The 18,509-nt window shown below is 36.4% G+C and overlaps 1 protein-coding gene across 1 annotated transcript in view; it reads left to right on the plus strand.

The window, feature by feature from the left end:
* GLCCI1 (glucocorticoid induced 1) overlaps positions 1-18,509 on the plus strand; it is a 150,685-nt gene that overhangs the window by 89,253 nt on the left and 42,923 nt on the right. The window contains exon 4 of the mRNA XM_043589539.1: positions 10,586-10,672. Within this exon, the coding sequence (XP_043445474.1) occupies positions 10,586-10,672 (87 nt within the window). The remainder of the gene's footprint in view (positions 1-10,585; positions 10,673-18,509) is intronic.

Consider the following 18,509-nt stretch of genomic DNA (forward strand, 5'->3'; position numbering starts at 1 on the left):
CATCCAGGACGTGGTGGGTATTTGTAAATGTTAGTTGCCTTTGGTTTAGAATCTATAATATTTTACTATCATCAGGCTTAAATACAATGATACTAAATTAAGTGGACAGAGAAAGTCACTAACATCAGCAGTTGATTATGCGATTATGGGCATTAAGTCTGAGTTGGTAGGAAATGGAGTAGAAATTATACAGATAACTCCACAGCATGGTAGGGGCCTGAAACTCAGTAAATAATTCCTGGTAATTCAGTCCTAAGTAGCTGTCGTTGCCTACTGTGCAGTCTTATAAGTAAGAAATGGCACTTCACATGTGTGGGTCCAAGTATGGGAAAGGGGAGTTATATTGTTGAGGAAACTCCTCCATTCCTCATCACTTAGGTGTCTTATGCTACCAGTTGAGCACTGTTAGTTTTTTAATGACTTTGGAATCGTGTGGAAATATTTTTGGAAGATATCTCCTCATCACCTATATTGCTGATTTTCTCTCAGGTATGAGAGATTTTTTAAAATGCTATCAAGAAACAACAAAGGTAATTTATCTCTTGGATAATTCAAAGGCAGTTATATTCCGGTGTGATTGTTAAAAAGGGTTTGGAAATACTCTTTTTAAAAAAGTAAATTGCTTTCACTTTTTTACATGTGGAATTAATTTTTTGAAACCCAGCAACCAAGGTAAATTGTAACTTAAAAGATGGTAATACCATAGAATACATTCTAATAATGTCTAAAAACTGAAAATTAAATCTCCTCATTTGATTTTAAATCTATTCCAATAGTATGATAGAACTTGTCAGAAAGGGTATTATTAAGTATACATTCCAAGTAATAAATTGAATATTGTTCATACTTTTAATTCCTTACATAACTATCTCAAGCTGGTTATATGTCAGTAGCCTATTAGTAACTGTTTCTCTAAAAAGCCAGAGAATAGTACATCTTTTTAAGTTTTTATTTTATTTATTTTGAGAGAGAGAGAAAGCGGGTGCGCATGGGTTGGGGAGGGGCAGCGAGGGGAGAGAGAGAATCCCAAACAGGCTCCGTTCTTCCTACTGAACATGACATGGAGCGCAGTCTCATGACTGTGGGATCATAACCTGAGCTGAAATCAAGAGTAGGATGCTTAACTGACAGAGCTACCCAGGTGCCCCGAGAATAACATTTTTAATGTATACTTTATTTTACATTGCATCTTTAATTTTTGTGTTACATGTTCTCCACGTGACTTAAGAAACCTAGCTGGATGGGTTATTAATGTGCAGTGCCTCCTGGCCTCTTCTATTGTATTACTTGACTAGTGCCTCTATGTGACTTGAAACTTGTCAAGAAAAGCATGACAGAAAATACCAGTTATTTTCAAGAAGGTGCAAACAATCCTTGAGACTTTCAGGTTCAGCAGTACATGGCTTTTTTAAATTGAAAAATGATTGATTTATAATTGCCTCATTTATCTAAAAATTTTTAGTAACAGTTTTATTGAGATATATACCGTATGGTTCATATATTTAAAAGTGTACAGTTCAGTGGTTCTTCATATATTGAGGGTTGTGCAACCGTTGCTGTAATCAAGTTTACAATATTTTCAGCACTCCAAAAAGAAAGTGCTGTACTCGTTAGCAGTTACTGTTTGTCCCCAGTCCTCTTTCTCTCAGTGGTAGGCACCCATGAATCTACTCTCTGCCTCTGTAGATTTGTATGTTCTGAACAGTTCAAATAAATGGACTCATGCAATTTGTGGCCTTTTGTGTCTGGCTATTACTTAGTATGGTATTTGTAAGGTTCATTGATCTTGTAACATGTATCAGTACTTCATTCTTTTTTATTGCTAACTAATATTCTAGGGTATAGACTCGAATTTATTTATACATTCATGAGTTGATGTACTGCTGTGACAATTTGTGCGCAAGATTTTGTGTGGACACATACTTTGATTTCTCTGAGAGTTGCTGGATCATATGGTAGCTCTGTGTTTAACTTTATCAGGAGAACATTTTTAGATACTTTTGCCTTCACATAATTAAAGTGTACCATGAAAGGCATACCTGAACTGAATTATAACTTCCTATCAGTATTCTCATCAATAACTTCCCACTAGTATTTCTCAGTGTTTGACATTTCAATGACCTTCAGTTTTCAGTTACTCTAAACACTGAAATGTTCCTGCTTTTCTAAAATCTCCAACTCCAGGGGCACCTGGGTGGCTTAGTAGTTGAAGTGTCTGACTCTTGATTTTGGCTCAGGTCATGATCTCACTGTTCTTGAGTTTGAGCCCCACACCAGGCTCTGTGCTGACCGTGTGTCTCCCCTCGCTTTCTGCCCCTACTCTGCTTGTGCTTTCTCTCTCAAAATAAATAAACTTAAAAAAGAAATGTAAAATCACCAACTCCATTTCCATAGCCAGTAGTTGGTGATCTATATGTAGTCCGGAGTCTGGGTCCCTTATAGTCTGGAGAAAACCCTAACCCTCCTAGTCAAAAGAAACCTGAAAAATATTTTATGTAATGTATACTAACATTCTTTTTTTTTTTATGAATTTAATTTTTTTTAATGTTTTTATTTATTTTTGACAGAGAGACAGAGCCTGAGCAGGGGAGGGGCAGAGAGAGAGGGAGACACAGAATCTGAAGCAGACTCCAGGCTCTGAGCTGTCAGCCCAGAGCCTGATGTGGGGCTCGAACCCACAGACTGCGAGATCATGACCTGAGCTGAAGTCGGACGCTCAACCGACTGAGCCACCCAGGCGCCCCTACTAACATTCTAACTTAATGTAATGTGTAGTCTGTCTCCCAAAATAGATTTGACATTTGTGTCTGAAGTTAGGAGGGCTTCCTTAGTGTAGGTGTGTGCACACTTACCAGTCATATAGCAGAGCTGTCTTAGTATTATTTTTTTAAAAATCCTGTTGTAAATTTAGTCATCATTGTAGAAAATTTAGAAAATACCAAAAAACCACTTAATTAGTTGCCTATATGCCTAACATCCAGACATAGCCATTTCTTAACATTTTGATATGTATCTTTCTATATTTTTATTATTTACATTTAAAAAATAAGTAAAAATAAAGGCTTTTAAAAATAGAATTCACATAGGTAGTATTTTGTAACCTTTTTAATAAGTCATAGCATTTTCCCATTCCATTCAATGTTCCTAAACATGATTTTAAGTCTTTTTTTCCCCTGATTTTTATTCTCATTCAGCTGAAAAAAATTGTGGATTTACAATAGCATAATCTAGAATCCTCACTATTTGTAGTTTGAAATATCTCTTTCTAGCGCTTTTCTGTTTGTGTGTATTTGCTTACTGAAGTGGGATTGTCGTCCATGTGTAGTGGTTTTCACGTTGTGAGAATATACCACAATTTTTCATTTCCCTACTAATAGACATTTAATTTATTTCCATTGCATCTCTGGGGGTACATCTCAGGTTAATTCTTAGAAATAGAATTACTGTGAATATTGTTAAGGTTGTCGGCACACTTATGATTGCTTTTTCTCAAATTAGCATTTCTTACAGAGTATGGCAGATTATTTCATTTTATCATGTGTAGCACACCTGCAATAATTAATTTCTGTGGTATTTCCTGTTTTCAGAAATTGCAATTGGCTAACACTCTCCCTCCCCCTCACCGTAACCTTAAGAAATATAGCTTCTTAACTATTCTGAATAAGTTCCCTGTTTACTAATCTGGAAAATCACAAACCATTACTTCACAGATTTTCATTCAATTGTGTATTGAGCACACTGCGGCCTAATTAGATATAGATTTTGTACACTTTGCTTAAATACGCTGGCACGTTAATCCTTTGCTAGGGACTATTGCTTAATGTTCCTCAGTAAAGAAAAATTTCTCCCTTTCAATATAACTTTCTACATGGCTCCAAATGATATTTACATTAGTGTATGGTAATTTCCAAAGATGTAATTATATGCAAATTGATATTATACTTGTTAATGGATATTAGCCTACAAGGAAAATGAGTGGATATATGGTCAGCAGGCACCTTGAGTGTAAAATCTATTATTCATTTTTATTTCCTTAGTCTAATAGTGGTTTTCAAACTTCAGTTTGCATCAGAATCATCTGGAGAGCTTGTTAAAACGTAGATTGCTGAACTGTATCTAAGAATTCCAGATTTAGTAATTCTGGGATTGACCCTGAGAATCTGCATCTCTAATATTATCCCAGATGAGGCAGGTGCGTGCTGCTTCCACGCTTTGAAACTGGTCTAACCTGATGAACACATAACTTGCTATATAGTTGAAGTGTGATAAAAAAAAAAAAAAAATTGAGCATGTAACTGCTGCAATCACTGAGTTCCTAAAGCTTTTTCAGCAGAACTCTTTCTTTTCTATGGTATTTGTTAGCAAGTGAAACAACTATATATATTTGTGTCTAGTTATGAAACTGTTTATACCTGTATACTATTATCAGAAGAACAAAGGGATAACAATAGTAGAATCATAATCTTTTTTTTGCTCATTTTAATTTTTATTTTATTGTTTTAAAGGCATTTTTTTTAGTCTTTATTTATTTTGTGAGAGAGAGAATGAGAAAGGCATGTGCACTCAAGAGTCAGGGGCACCCAGGTGGCTCAGTCGGTTAAGCATCCTACTCTTGATCTCAGCTCAGGTCATGATCTCATGGTTCATGAGTTTGAGCTCCATGTTGGGCTCTGCCCTGGCAGCATGGAGCCTCTTGGGATTCTGTCTCTCCCTCTCTCTGCCCCTTTTTCTGCTCATGTGTGCGAGCTCTCTCTCTCTCTCTCTCTCTCTCTCAATAAATACATAAATACATAATCAAGAGTTAGACACTTAACCAACTGAGCCACCCGGGCACCCCTGTGCTCCTTTTTAATGCTTCATAACTCTTTATTTCAGCTCAGGTCATGATCCCAAGATTGTGGGATTGAGCCCTGCCTTGGGCTCTGTGTTGAGCCTGGAGCCTTGTTAAGATATTCTCTTTCGGGGCGCCTGGGTGGCGCAGTCGGTTAAGCGTCCGACTTCAGCCAGGTCACGATCTCGCGGTCCGTGAGTTCGAGCCCCGCGTCAGGCTCCGGGCTGATGGCTCAGAGCCTGGAACCTGTTTCCGATTCTGTGTCTCCCTCTCTCTCTGCCCCTCCCCCGTTCATGCTCTGTCTCTCTCTGTCCCAAAAATAAATAAACGTTGAAAAAAAAAAAATTAAAAAAATTAAAAAAAAAAAAGATATTCTCTTTCTTCCCCTCCTGGCTCCTTCTCCTTTTGCCCCCCCCCCCCGCCGAGCCCCCCACTCATGCTCGCTCGCTCTCTCTGTCCAAAAATAAAAATAAATCTTAAAAAAAATTTTTTTAATAAAAGCTTTTTAGAAGCTTAAACATTTTTTTATTAGTGGTTATATTTATAAATAATGAAGGGTTTGTAAATTGTCCTTTAAAACTTTTTATAACTTAAAATCGATCTGTAATCACAACAATGACTAATGTAATTGATTCATGTAATTCCATTTCATGTCTTGCCATCTTGATCTGTACTTTAATACTAAGGATCATCTCTTTAAGTGTTGTAAAATAGTTAGCAGTCAGTAATCATATTTCCAATATTGATTATAAACTACATTAAATTCCAAGATCAAAGATTTAACTGTATAAAACAGATTTTTAACTTTTGCATAAGAGGTGCCTGTCTGGCTTAGTTGGTGGAACATGAAACGCTTGATATTGGGGTCATGAGTTCAAGCCCCACACTGGGTGAAGAGCTTACTTTAAAAAAAAAGTTTTGGGGCGACTGGGTGGCGCAGTCGGTTAAGCGTCCGACTTCAGCCAGGTCACGATCTCGCGGTCCGTGAGTTCGAGCCCCGCGTCGGGCTCTGGGCTGATGGCTCAGAGCCTGGAGCCTGTTTCTGATTCTGTGTCTCCCTCTCTCTCTGCCCCTCCCCCGTTCATGCTCTGTCTCTCTCTGTCCCAAAAATAAATAAATGTTGGAAAAAAAAATTAAAAAAAAAGTTTTACTTAAGTTTTAAATAAGATCATGAGAATTTTATCAAGTACTTAGGTTTTTTTTTTTTTGTTTTTTGGGGGTTTTTTTTGGTTTTGTGGGTTGTTGTGGAAGTAGCTTTGGGCTCTTGCATATTGAAAAAAGTACTTTCTTGCTAGGAGCTAATTTGCCCTTGCTAGTTTGTGAATAAAGCCTATTATAAAATTCTCCAGTGTTCACATCTATAAGGGACCATTACCCAGAATATACAAAGAACTTTTAAAGCTCAACAACAAGAAAACAAACAACCTGATTAAAAAATGAGCCAGAGACCTTAATAGATACTTCACCAAGAAAGATGGCAAACAAGCATATGAAAAGATGGCTTCGCATCATTTGTCATCAGAGAAATGCAAATTAAAACACACCTATTAGAATGGCCAAAATCCAGGACACTGATAATACCAGATGCTGGCCGGGATGCAGAGCAATGGGAACTTCCATTCATTGCTGGTGGGAATGTGATACACTACAGCTGCTTTGGAAGACAGTTCGGCAGTTTCTTACAAAACTGAATGTAGCTTTTTCACACCGTCCAGCATTTGTGCTCCTTGGTATGTACCCAAAGGAGTTGCAAACTTTTGTCCATACAAAAACCTGGACACAGATAACATCTATAAAGCTTTATTCATAATTCCCAAAACTTGGAAGCAGCCAAGGTGTCCTTCCATAGGTGAATGAGTAAGTGTGGTGCATCCAGACAACTGTATTACTGAGCACTAAGAAGAAATGTGCCATAAAGCTGTGAAAAGACATGGACGAACCTTAAATATACATTACTGAGTGAAAGAAGCCACTCTGAAAATGTGACCCTACCATACGATCCCAATGATACGACATTCTGGAAAAGGCCAAAAAGGAGAAAGTAAAAAGATCAGTGGTTGCCAGGGTTTAGGGGATAAGGAGAGGAATGAAGAGGTAGAACACAGAGGATTTTTAGGACAGTGAAAATACCCAGCATGATAGTATAATGGTGGCATACGTGTCACACATTTGTCCACATCCATACAATGTACACTGCCAAGAGTGAACTCAAATGTAAACTGTGGACTCTGGGTGATAATGATGGATTGATGTAGGTTAATGAGTTGTGACAAATGTACCACTCTGGTGGGGGATGGCTGTGCATGTGTGGGGCATGAGGGGTATATGGGAAATCTCTGCAACTTTCTCTCAGTTTTGCTGTGAACCTAAAAATGCTCTTAAACGAGTGTGCAGTCCCATGCATTAGAACTGTTTTCTGTATAATTCACTCATAGAAGAAGAGGTCCTCACACAGGAAACCAAGAGGTAGGTGGATGGACCTGAGGGTTAGAGAGGAAGCCTCATGGGCTGGATTTTGGATAATTTCAAGAGGTGAAGATAAAAAATGAAAATGGCCTTGATATCCTTGTCACTCCAAGGGAATTTTTTTTAGCCAGTAGTCTTAGAGATAGGCTTTAGTTCTGCATTGTTCAAGTATAGAAAAGGTTTACTTTCTCTTCCTTGGTAGTGTAAGTGGAGGCAACTAGAAAGGAAGAATCCCCTAAAGTGGCTGGCTGAAGAGCAAGCAATTAAATACAGTCCATTTTATTGGGGGATTATATTCCTTTCCAAGTGTTAATAAGTCTACTTGTAAAATAAGTGTTCTGGGGTCATATGAGTAAAAGAAAGAAAGTAAAGCAGGTTTTTAAAAAGTGTGTATTTGAGTTTTTGAAATGCTAATTGTATTGTACATGAGGTATGGGGAAGTGTGAAATACAGTATTTCCCAAATTAATTTGGCCATAGAACAGTTTTATCTTTATTCTTATCAGCATCCAATAGCGATGTTATAAGTAGCACAGTTCATAAAATTCTACTCTAGATTAATGGACAATCTAGTTGGAAGGAATTTCTTGCTGATATGAAAGGAAAGAATTTTTGCTGCTTTGTATTGTTGGTTATTGAATTTAAACAGTAAAGCATTTCTCAAATGCTCAGATTTAATAAATTAGATACAAATTAGTTCATCTTTTGTGACTTCACAAGCATGAACTTTACATAGATTTAATAAACCAAGTAGCCATCTTTTGGTTTTGCTTTGACTACAGTAACTTGTTAAAAATCTGCGATTAAATGTATAAAACACTGCTCCCAGTAGAACTTTCTGCAGCAATGGAAATGTTCCACATCTGTGCTGTCTTGTATAGCAGCCAGTAGCCACTAGCCACATGTGGTTACTGAGCATTTGAAATGTGCTAGTGTGACTAAGGAACTGAATTTTTAGTTTTATTTCATTTTCATTAATTTAAATTGTTGCATGTGGCTAGTAGCTGTCTTATTGGACAATGTGGTCTATAGAATATATTTACAGACTCGAACATTTTCTATTTATTTAAAATTGATGTGATTAAAATGAAATTACTTTCTGGGAAGTATTTTTTGGAAAAGTTGGTACTATGATGAATGTATTTAAACAATTTATATGCATGTAATTCTGCAGCCACATGTCAGAGTACTCTTCTAATTGTTTTGCACTCTTAAAAACCTACATGTTTTACTAGCTGGATTTCAGGAATATAAATAATCCTTTGTAGTTAGTTTTTATTTCTTTTGTATAACTAACACTGCATTCTGAAATAATCATATAGGTTTTCACATTCAGTTTTAAGAAAAGAATGATAGTATGAAGAAAGAAGATCTTTTGTGAGATAAGAGACCTCAGATGTAGCTCCATTTGCCACTGGTGTGCCTGGCAGTAGTAAGGCAATTGCAAAAGTTTTGTGGCTATTGATTTAACTCCCAGTTGGAGATACCTATACAGTTTATGTAATAAATGTCCTTTGAAAAAATTGGAGTTGTACCAAATGAAAATAATTCCTGTTAGAAATGTAATTATTAAATAATTATGGAACATACCAGAAATTTGACTCCTTTTCTGTGAAGTACTTTTGAGTTTTAAGCATTGTGATCATTTGAGTTTTGACAAGACTAATGCTTACGCTTGGTAGAAAAGTAAAAGTATTGAGCATATAAATTCTCAAAATGAAAAGTTTGATGAAAATAAACTGTTTTACTCTCAGTTATCACTGAACAGCTTCACTTTGGTACTTGAACTGGTTGGTTAAGCAGCTTGTTTGTGTTTTTATTCACCTACCATTTAATTAATTGTTGGTTTCATTTTGGAGCATTATTACTCTTAAGAGGTAATTACTTAAAAAGTTGTTCACAAGCATTTTGAATTGTATAGAGTAGAACTGAGGCCTTTTTCATAAGAAGTTATATAGCATCAACCTCAACATAAGGATTGATTTTTTTTTCAGTCTATCATAAACAATAATTTTTAAATCTATATGTGTTGATTGTGCTAATCGTTATCCTTTGTCTAGCTGTAGTGCTTTTTACTTTCCCTGGTTTGCATTCCACTAAGAGTCTTCTCATATCTTAAGGATGGTATTTTAATATTTTGACTTTTTTATACAACTACTAAATGGTCTCACTATTTGGCATTTAGCGTTTTATGTTATGTTTGGGTATAGTGTCTGCTACTGGTTGAATTATTGAAAATGAGGTTTAAGGTAAAAACTCTTTTCTGACATGTAGCTCAAGTTTTGTTTTTTTTTTAATGTATTGTTTCAGATCATAGTAAGTTCATTCAGATTTAATGTTTTTCTTTGTCATTTTAATAATTTTATATTTTTATTTAAAGATGCTTGATGTTTTTCAAAAGAGGATACTATTTTTTTTAATTTTTTTTTTCAACGTTTATTTATTTTTGGGACAGAGAAAGACAGAGCATGAACGTGGGAGGGGCAGAGAGAGGGAGACACAGAATCGGAAACAGGCTCCAGGCTCTGAGCCATCAGCCCAGAGCCTGACGCGGGGCTCGAACTCCCGGACCGCGAGATCGTGACCTGGCTGAAGTCGGACGCTTAACCGACTGCGCCACGCAGGCGCCCCCTTTTTTTTTTTTTTTCTTAATTTTTTTTTTTCAACGTTTATTTATTTTTGGGACAGAGAAAGACAGAGCATGAACGGGGGAGGGGCAGAGAGAGGGAGACACAGAATCGGAAACAGGCTCCAGGCTCTGAGCCATCCAAAAGAGGATACTATTGCTAATACTCTCTTTCCTGAGTGTAGGAAGAATAGTACAATCTACTCTTTAGCTAGATATTTGACTTGTAGGTCATCTGTAATCCCACTGCTTCTGAGCTAGTTCTGTTAATCTCATTTCCATCTCTTTTACTTAGGACAAATGCCATTTTATATTTAGTTTGGCTATTCTCTTTAAAAGCTCAAAGATGTGTATCTTCATAATTCTCTTTGATTTGATAACTTTTAAGTTATTGATGTTGTTGTAAAAAAAAAAACAAATGTTTTGAATGACACTACTCAGAGACGTCGTAGATTGGTAATGTCTAATTCAGAATATGACAGAATGTTTTAAACATTTCACGGGTCATGAAAAATCTTAGCACTTAAGGGATTTTAGTATTTAGTATAACTTAACTGGTATGTGCTAAGATTTTGAAATATGTTTGAAATGCTGTGAGATTAAGAAGTAGAGACAAAATTCCTTATTTTATTATTTGTATTATCATTTTTTTTTTTATTAAAGACACCTAGTTGTTGGGCAGAAGAGGGTGCCGAAAAGAGGTCACATCAGCGTTCTGCATCATGGGGGAGTGCTGATCAACTAAAGGAGGTAAGTTATTTGTTTTCAGTCTATAACCTGTTTTAATCCTAGCAAATTATGTTTCCTGAATATAATGATACCTCTGTTATTTGTCCTAACCTTACCTCCTTCAGAGTTTGAATGGTTGCCTTCTAGGTTTGGGTGAACAAATCTGAGTTTACCTTATTTGTGCCCTTACTGTCCTTTATAAATATTTGTAATGCACCCACTCAGCTTGTCCCTTTTCAGAGTGAAGTCTGGTTTTATGTAACAATCTCTATATCTTTTTTCTTTTAGTTATCTTCTGTTCCCACTTCAGCCTTCTTGATTTTAAGAAGTTATAGCAACCAGAATTCTAGATCATTGCTTTGTACAATGGTAGAATAATATATTCTGCTTCTCATAGGTTTTTTGTAATATCCAACGTATTGTAGGCCTTTAACGTATTGTAGGCCAAGAGTGCAGTGGAATACATGTCTTTTAGGAATAGTTTTTATAACTCATTCCTGTATTATCAAAACATAAATTATAATCATCTTGATGTATATTTTGGATGGTTTTTCATGATAGCGTTATCTTTTATCCATCTAAATTCTTATATAATTGTTTTTATAAAATTACAAAAACTTAGGGTTGAAAGGTCTTCTAGTTCATCTCCTAAATAAACACTCCTTAAAAATGTGGTCATCTAGTCTGTTAGGATCATTCTCAGTGAGAGAAGCTCATCGCTTTGCAAAAGAGCAAAATGAGTCCATTTGTTTTAGCTTAAGTTGTTAAAGAGTTTATTTTGCATAATGAACTCAAAATTATACCCCTAAGTTTGACTCTGCCTGATGTATCAATACTGAGTAAGTCTACTTTAAATATTTGACAGGATAGCATCATGTCATTTTTTTTTCAGAGTAAACATTGACATTACTCTCACTATTTTTCATGTGTCATAGTTTCTATACCTCTTAATGTTACTTTCATCTATTGTGGGTTATCACTATCGCACAAATACTATGGTGTCTAGACTGAATAGATCTAGTCTGTTAGCATGATTTTGCCTGTGACTGTATTACATTTTTAGTAGCTTCTGTATTATAGTGCTGTAGGGAAATCCTTAACTTTTCTATATACCCTGTACACAGCACACATGCACAAAATGAGTTTTTCCCAGCAGGAACAAAAAAGAAGGGAAGCTGAGTCTAATATGTCTAGTCTAAAATAGCTACATATCTGTGCATAGAATATGAATAACAAAAAAGTGAACTTGCATTTTGATCTCAGAGATAAATACAAACTCAAAATTATAGCCAAGAGACCCCCAAGTGGCTCAGTCGTTAAGCATCTGACTCTGGCTAAGGTCGTGAACTCATGGTTCAGGAGTTTGAGCCCTGTGCCAGGCTCTGTGCTGACAGCTTAGAGTCTGGAGCCTACTTTGGATTCTATGTCTCCCTCTTTCTCTGCCTTCCCCCGCTTGCTCTCTGTATCTCTCTCTAAGATAGATAAACAATTAAAAAAAATTTCAAAGTTTTAGCCAAGATTTGGTATAGTAAAATTTTGGACTGCAGCAGCACATGATATATATGTATATACACACTATTAAAAAAGGAATATCTGAGATGACTGAATGAGAGGTTTGATCACTCTCTCCACAAAGCAAACATAAAGCTGGACAAAGCTGTCAAAACAACTAATTCAGTGCTCTAGAAATCAACTAAACAAATTGAGAAACTTCATGAAAATCACTGAACTCAGTGACAGACTTGTGGTGTTATCTGTGCTACTCCTCATCCTCTCTTCCTTATGCCCAGCTTTGTTGGTATGGCATTTCAACCAGGATGGGGCAAGCCTTGAAGATTGGAAGTTTTGTAGCCCCAGCTGGAGAAAGGGCACTCTCTCACAGTGTTGTAGGTTAAAATAGTAAACTTAGTTGCAGACAAACAGGGAAGACCAATGCCTTAGCCAGTCTAAGGCTTTGCTAGTCTAGTCCAATTTGTGGCAAATTAAAGACTCATGAAATAGCAGGATTTTATAGAGAGTTCTAGGAGACAAGATAGTCATGGGGGATTGATAAGTTCACACATCCCAGGTTGACTGGAGGCTGTAGATATGCACAGCAGAATATGAAGTGGGCCTAAGCCACCTATGCATCATTGGTCTTTGGAGCCTAGGAATATGTGAAGAGGAGAGCCAAATGGGCCTAGTGGTAGTAAAACCTGTGGCCATCTTGTGAAAGGCTCAGACTTTGAATGCACTCCTCATTCCACACACAAATCTCATCCTTGGAATGGAAGCCTTATTAGATTGAGATAATTAAATAAAATCTCTAATCAGTCTTTAGCCAAATACCAAGGTGAACACTGGAGACCAGCTTGAAAAGGTCTTAAAAAGCCAGCCTTAAAAATAAAAATGGGATGGGGCACCTTTGTGGCTCGGTTGGTTAAGTGTCCAACTTCACCTCCTGTCATGATCTCATGGTCTGTGAGTTTGAGTCCCACATCAGGCTCTGTGCTGACAGCTCAGAGCCTGGAGCCTGCTTCGAATTCTGTGTCTCCCTCTCTCTCTGCTCCTCCCCTGCTCACACTCTATCTCTCTCTCTCTGTCTCAAAAATAAACATTAAAAAATTTTTTTTTTTTTAAAAATGGGGTTGGAGAGAATGGAGTAGAGACCTCAGTGGCCACACAATGAAGGGGAAACAGACTTTTAGTTCATCAAGATGCTAAAACACAAACAGATAAGACAACAACAACCCTCAAGGAAAATCAGAAGCTAGAGTTGCTGCAGTGTATCATCTAAAATATCCAATATTCAACAAAAAGTTTAGAGATCTGCAAAGAAACAAGGAAGCATGACTCATACTTAAGAAAATCACTAGAAATTGTATATAAGTGTCTCCATATGTTGGATTTAGCAGAGAAAAACATTAAAGCAGTGATTATAAGTATGTTCAAAACAACCCAAAGAAAACCGTATTTAAAGTATTAAAGGGGAAGTAGGGTGACAGTGACTCAATGAATAAAGAATTTATTAAAAAGGTAATTATTATAAAAGAGAAACAGAAGCTCTAGAGTTAAAAAGTATAGTAACTAAAAGCAAAAGTTCACTAGATGAAGTCAGTAGCAGATTTTAGATGGCAAAAAAAAAAAAAATCAGTGAATTTGCATATATCAGTAGAATTTATATACCCTGAAGAATAGAGAAAGATTGAAGAAAAGTCCACAGAGCCTCAGAGGTTTGTGAGAAAACGTTAAGTAGATACACATACACGTAATGGGGGACCCAGGAGAGAAGAAAGAGAGAGGACTTAAAAATGTATGAAGAAATAATGGCAGAAAACTTTCCAGATTTAATGAAAAGCAATCTATAGATTCAAGAATCTCCATAAACCCCAAGTTGGAAAACATAAAGAGAACCCACACGGACACATCATACTTAAACTATTAAAAGCCAAAGGAAAAAAGAAAATCTTGAAAGCTAGATGAAAAAAATGAATCATTACACATAGGAAACTAATAATACATTTAATGGCTGACTTTTCCATCCATCTGAAGCAGTAGGGACCATAAAGCCTGACATATTGAAAATGTTGAAAGGAAAAAAATGATCAACCAAGTATTCTGTATCCAGAAAACCTAGTCTTCTGCAATAAAGGTGAATTATTCTCAGGTAAACAAAGATTGAGAGAATTTCCTGCTAAGTAGACCATCTTGTGAGAAATACTAAAGGAAATTCTTAAGGCTGAAAAGAAATCACTCCAGATGTTAATTCATATCTGTGCAAAGAACTCAAGAGTCTTGAGTATGGTAATGTTTGGGTAAATATAAAAGAGTCTGTAGATATATTTTTCTCATTTTTCCACATTTGAAACATGTAAAATCATATAAAGCAATAAGTCTACTGTGTCAGATAAGCTTTCTTATCATAAGGCCTGCTGAGCACCAGAGGCACTGCTGTGTAGGGGTGGGGTGCCTGCATGGGCACTCAGGTTAGTGGCTGCACAGCCCAGGGCTGGAGAACTTGTCACCCCCACTGCCACCAGGGAGATGCTGCGAGCCCATGCCCATCTGCCAGCCCGCCTTGGAGCTTCTCCTTTCTTGGCCCCCACCTCCCTCTGTGGCTGCTAGGTGTGCTCCCCCTACCAAGCTGTCTCTTTTCTCTTTCTCTACCTACCACCCCCCGCCCCAACCCCACTGCTTCTGCAGCCAGTGGGAGGGACTGGGACTGGGACTTCCTGAGGTCCCAGGGATGGGACTGGGGCTGGGGCCCATTGGCTGCAACCAGCCCAGGCCTCTGAGAGAAGAAGGGGCTCTGGCTCTGTCCCAGTATTGGCCTGGGGGAGGGGATCACCACCTGGGTAGGGAGGGGGCTATCTAGAGAGAGGTCCAGGCTGTGGGGGTAACATCTACACAGAGGGGATGAGCTCTTGGTATCTTTCTTTTTCCACATCCTATGGGCCTCTTGCCTGGCTTCATTTGTCCCCATTTCCTAGCAAACTTTACTCCCTACTGCCTAGTTTCGTTTGGTCCCCACAGCCTGTGTTCTTTAGGGCTCTGTCATCTGGTTTCCCTCGACCTTGCTGCCTGATTTCTTTTTGTTCCCACTGTCTACTTTCCTGAAGTCCCTGTCACCTGGGCTTGTGTTTATGACCTATATATGTGAAATATACATATGGCAAAGTATAAAAGAGGGGGAAAAAATGGGCATGTGCTGGAGTATACTTTCTGTTTTACTGGAATTATTTTTTTGAAGTAGTGTGATAAATTAAGATGCATATTATAATCCCTAGAACAGTTGCTAAGAAAATAACTCTGAAAAAATAAAAAGTAAAAAATATAGAGGAATTAAAATGCTACACTAAAAGTATTTATCACAAAAGAAAGCAGTAAGGGAGGAACAGAGGAATAAAAAAAAAAGGTGTGACACAAGTAGAAAATAATTAACAAAATGGCAAAAGTAAATCTAATCATATAATTACATTAAATATGAATGGACTGAACATTCTCCTCAAAAGGCAGAGATTGTCAAACTGGATAAAAACACAATAGCCAGCTATATGCTATTTGTAAGAAGCATGTTTTATGATAAGAAAGCTTATCTGACACAGTGGACTTTAAAATAAGAAGTATTATTGAAGACAGATAAAGGAATTTCATAATGATAAAAAGGTCAATAGATCAGGAAGATCTAGTAATCATAAATTGTATCTACATCTAACAGTGGCTTACAAATGCCTGAAGTGAAACAGTGAAAGGAGAAATAAAGTGTCTACAATAATAATTGGGGATTCCAACACCCCATTCTTAATACTTGATAGAAAAACTAAGTAGACACAAAATAAGAGGATAAAAGATTCTGGCATTACCAATCAACTTGACCTAAATGACATATATGGAAGACTCCACCCAGTGATTGTATTCTTTTCAAACATATTTGAAATATTCTCTAGGTTAGACAATATGCTTGGCCATAAAACAAGTCTCATTGAGGGCAAAAGATGAAATCATGTAACAGAAATCTTTGAAAGCCCCAAATATTTGTCAGTTAAAAGCATTTTAAAATATTTTAAAATGTTTAATGAATGAAAACAGAAAGACACCTTAGACTTTATATGTGCAGATAAAGCAGTGCTTCAGGGAAAATGTATACCTTTAAATGCGTATCTAGGAAAAAGGAAGTTCCTAAATCAGTGCCTAAGCTTCTAAGCTTAAGAAACTAGTAGAAAAAGAGCAACACAGACCAAAAGCAAGCAGAGGAAGGAAGGGAGGAGTTAATAAAGAATATAGCAGAAACCAACAGAACATAAAATATTAGAGAAAAATTAGTGAAACTAGAAGTTAATTCTTTGAAAAGAAGAACCAAGTAGATAAACCTTTAGCTAGACCAGAAAAAGAAGATAATGATTAGCAAAGTCAGCAGTGAAAGAGGTGAAATTACTACCAACTTCACACAACTTGAAAGTATTATAAAGGAATATTATGAATGAATTTGATGTCATCAGTGTGGAAACTAAAGTAAAATGGATGAACTCTTAGATACAAGTTACTAGAAAGAGACAAATTGCAAAGACTGATTTAAGACTAGAAAACATGCATACACTTCTAAAAAAGTAAAGGAATGGAATGAGGGTTAAAAATCTTCCCACAAAGAAAATCCCAAGATCAGATTTGATGAATTCTATCAAATATTTGAAGAAATAATGTTAATTCTTCACAAACTCTTTCAGAAAATAGAGAAGACAACACCCCCCAGTTTATTTTGTCAGGCCAATTTAACTGACTTCAAAGCCAGGCCAAAGACATCTCAAGAAAATAAAATGGCAGATCAGTATCTCTCTCGAACATAGATGCAAAAATCCTTAAAATATTAGCAAATCAAATTCAGCCACATATGAGGCGGATTATATACCATGAGCAAAGGGAATTTGTCCCAGAAATTCAAAGATGGTTTAAGATCCAAAATTCAATTAATGTAATACACTACATTAATCAAATAAAGAATAAAACCATATAATCATCTCAGTAGAGTTAGAGAAAGCATTTACCAAACTGTCAACACCCATTCACAAAAAAAAAAATAATCTCAACAAGACAGGGGAAAAAAAATAAATAATAATAAATAAAGGGCTTTTGTTAAAAACAAAAAAAAACAACAACAACAAAAAACCCTATAGATCATATTCACATATTTTCTCTTTAAAGCAGTCTCCAGGGGCACCTGGGTGGCTCAGTCGGTTGAGCGTCGGACTTTAGCTCTGGTCATGATCTCTCAGTTCATGAGTTCAAGCCCCGTGTCGGGCTCTGTGCTGACAGCTCAGAGTCTGGAGCCTGCTTTGGATTCTGTGTCTCCCTCTCTCTCTCTGCCCCTTCCCGCTCATGCTCTGTCTCTCTCTGTCTCTCAAAAATGAATAAACATTAAAAAAAACAAAAACATTTTAAAGCAGTCTCCACACCCAACATGGGACTTGAACTCATAACACTGATATCGAGAGTTGCATGCTCTACTGACTGAGCCAGCCAGGCACTCTATCATATTCATATTCATTCATTTTAGTGGTGAAAAGCCAGAATGTTTTCTTCTAAGATCAGGAGGAAGGCAGTGTCATTCACTGTCTCCTTGTCAACCACTTTTATTCGGTATTGCATAGGAGGTTCTAGACAGTGCAGTCAGGCAAGAAAAATAAAGACATCCAGATTGTAAAGGAAGTGGTAAAACTGCCTTTATTCACAGATAAAATGTAAAAACTATATTTAGAAACTCCTAGGAAATACACAAATACAGTACTAGAAGTAGTAAACATGTTCAGCAAGGAAGGTTGCAGGATATAAGATCAACATATAGAAATCAGTTCTATGTCTAGATACTATATAAGAACAGTCCAAAAAATAATAAAACAATTTGTTGCAGTTGTATTAAAAAGATGAAAATATTTAGGAATAAATTTAACAAAAGCAGTGCAAAATTTGTACACTAAAAACAACAAAACATTGCTGGACAAAATTAAAGCTTTAAATAAATAGACTTACTTTGTTCAGTGGATTGATTGGAAGACTTAATATTAAGGTGATAATTATTGCCAAATTGAATCAATGTAATCCCTATTAAAATTCCATGTTTTTTATTTTTGGTAGAAATTGACAGACTAATCCTAAGATACATGTAGATATGCAAAGGACCTGGAATGGCCAAAATATTTTTGAAAACAGGAAATTTGGAATATTAACATTACACAATTTCAGTACTTCTTATAAACTCATATTGATGAAGTTAGCAAAAAGAAAGACACATAGATAAATGGATAAACTTTTGAATCCAGAAATAAACCTTTATGAACTTCATTAAATTGAATAATTACACTTCAAAGGACACCACTAAGAGATT

This window comes from Prionailurus bengalensis, chromosome A2 (assembly GCF_016509475.1).
Source record: "Prionailurus bengalensis isolate Pbe53 chromosome A2, Fcat_Pben_1.1_paternal_pri, whole genome shotgun sequence".
Lineage (NCBI taxonomy): Eukaryota > Metazoa > Chordata > Mammalia > Carnivora > Felidae > Prionailurus > Prionailurus bengalensis.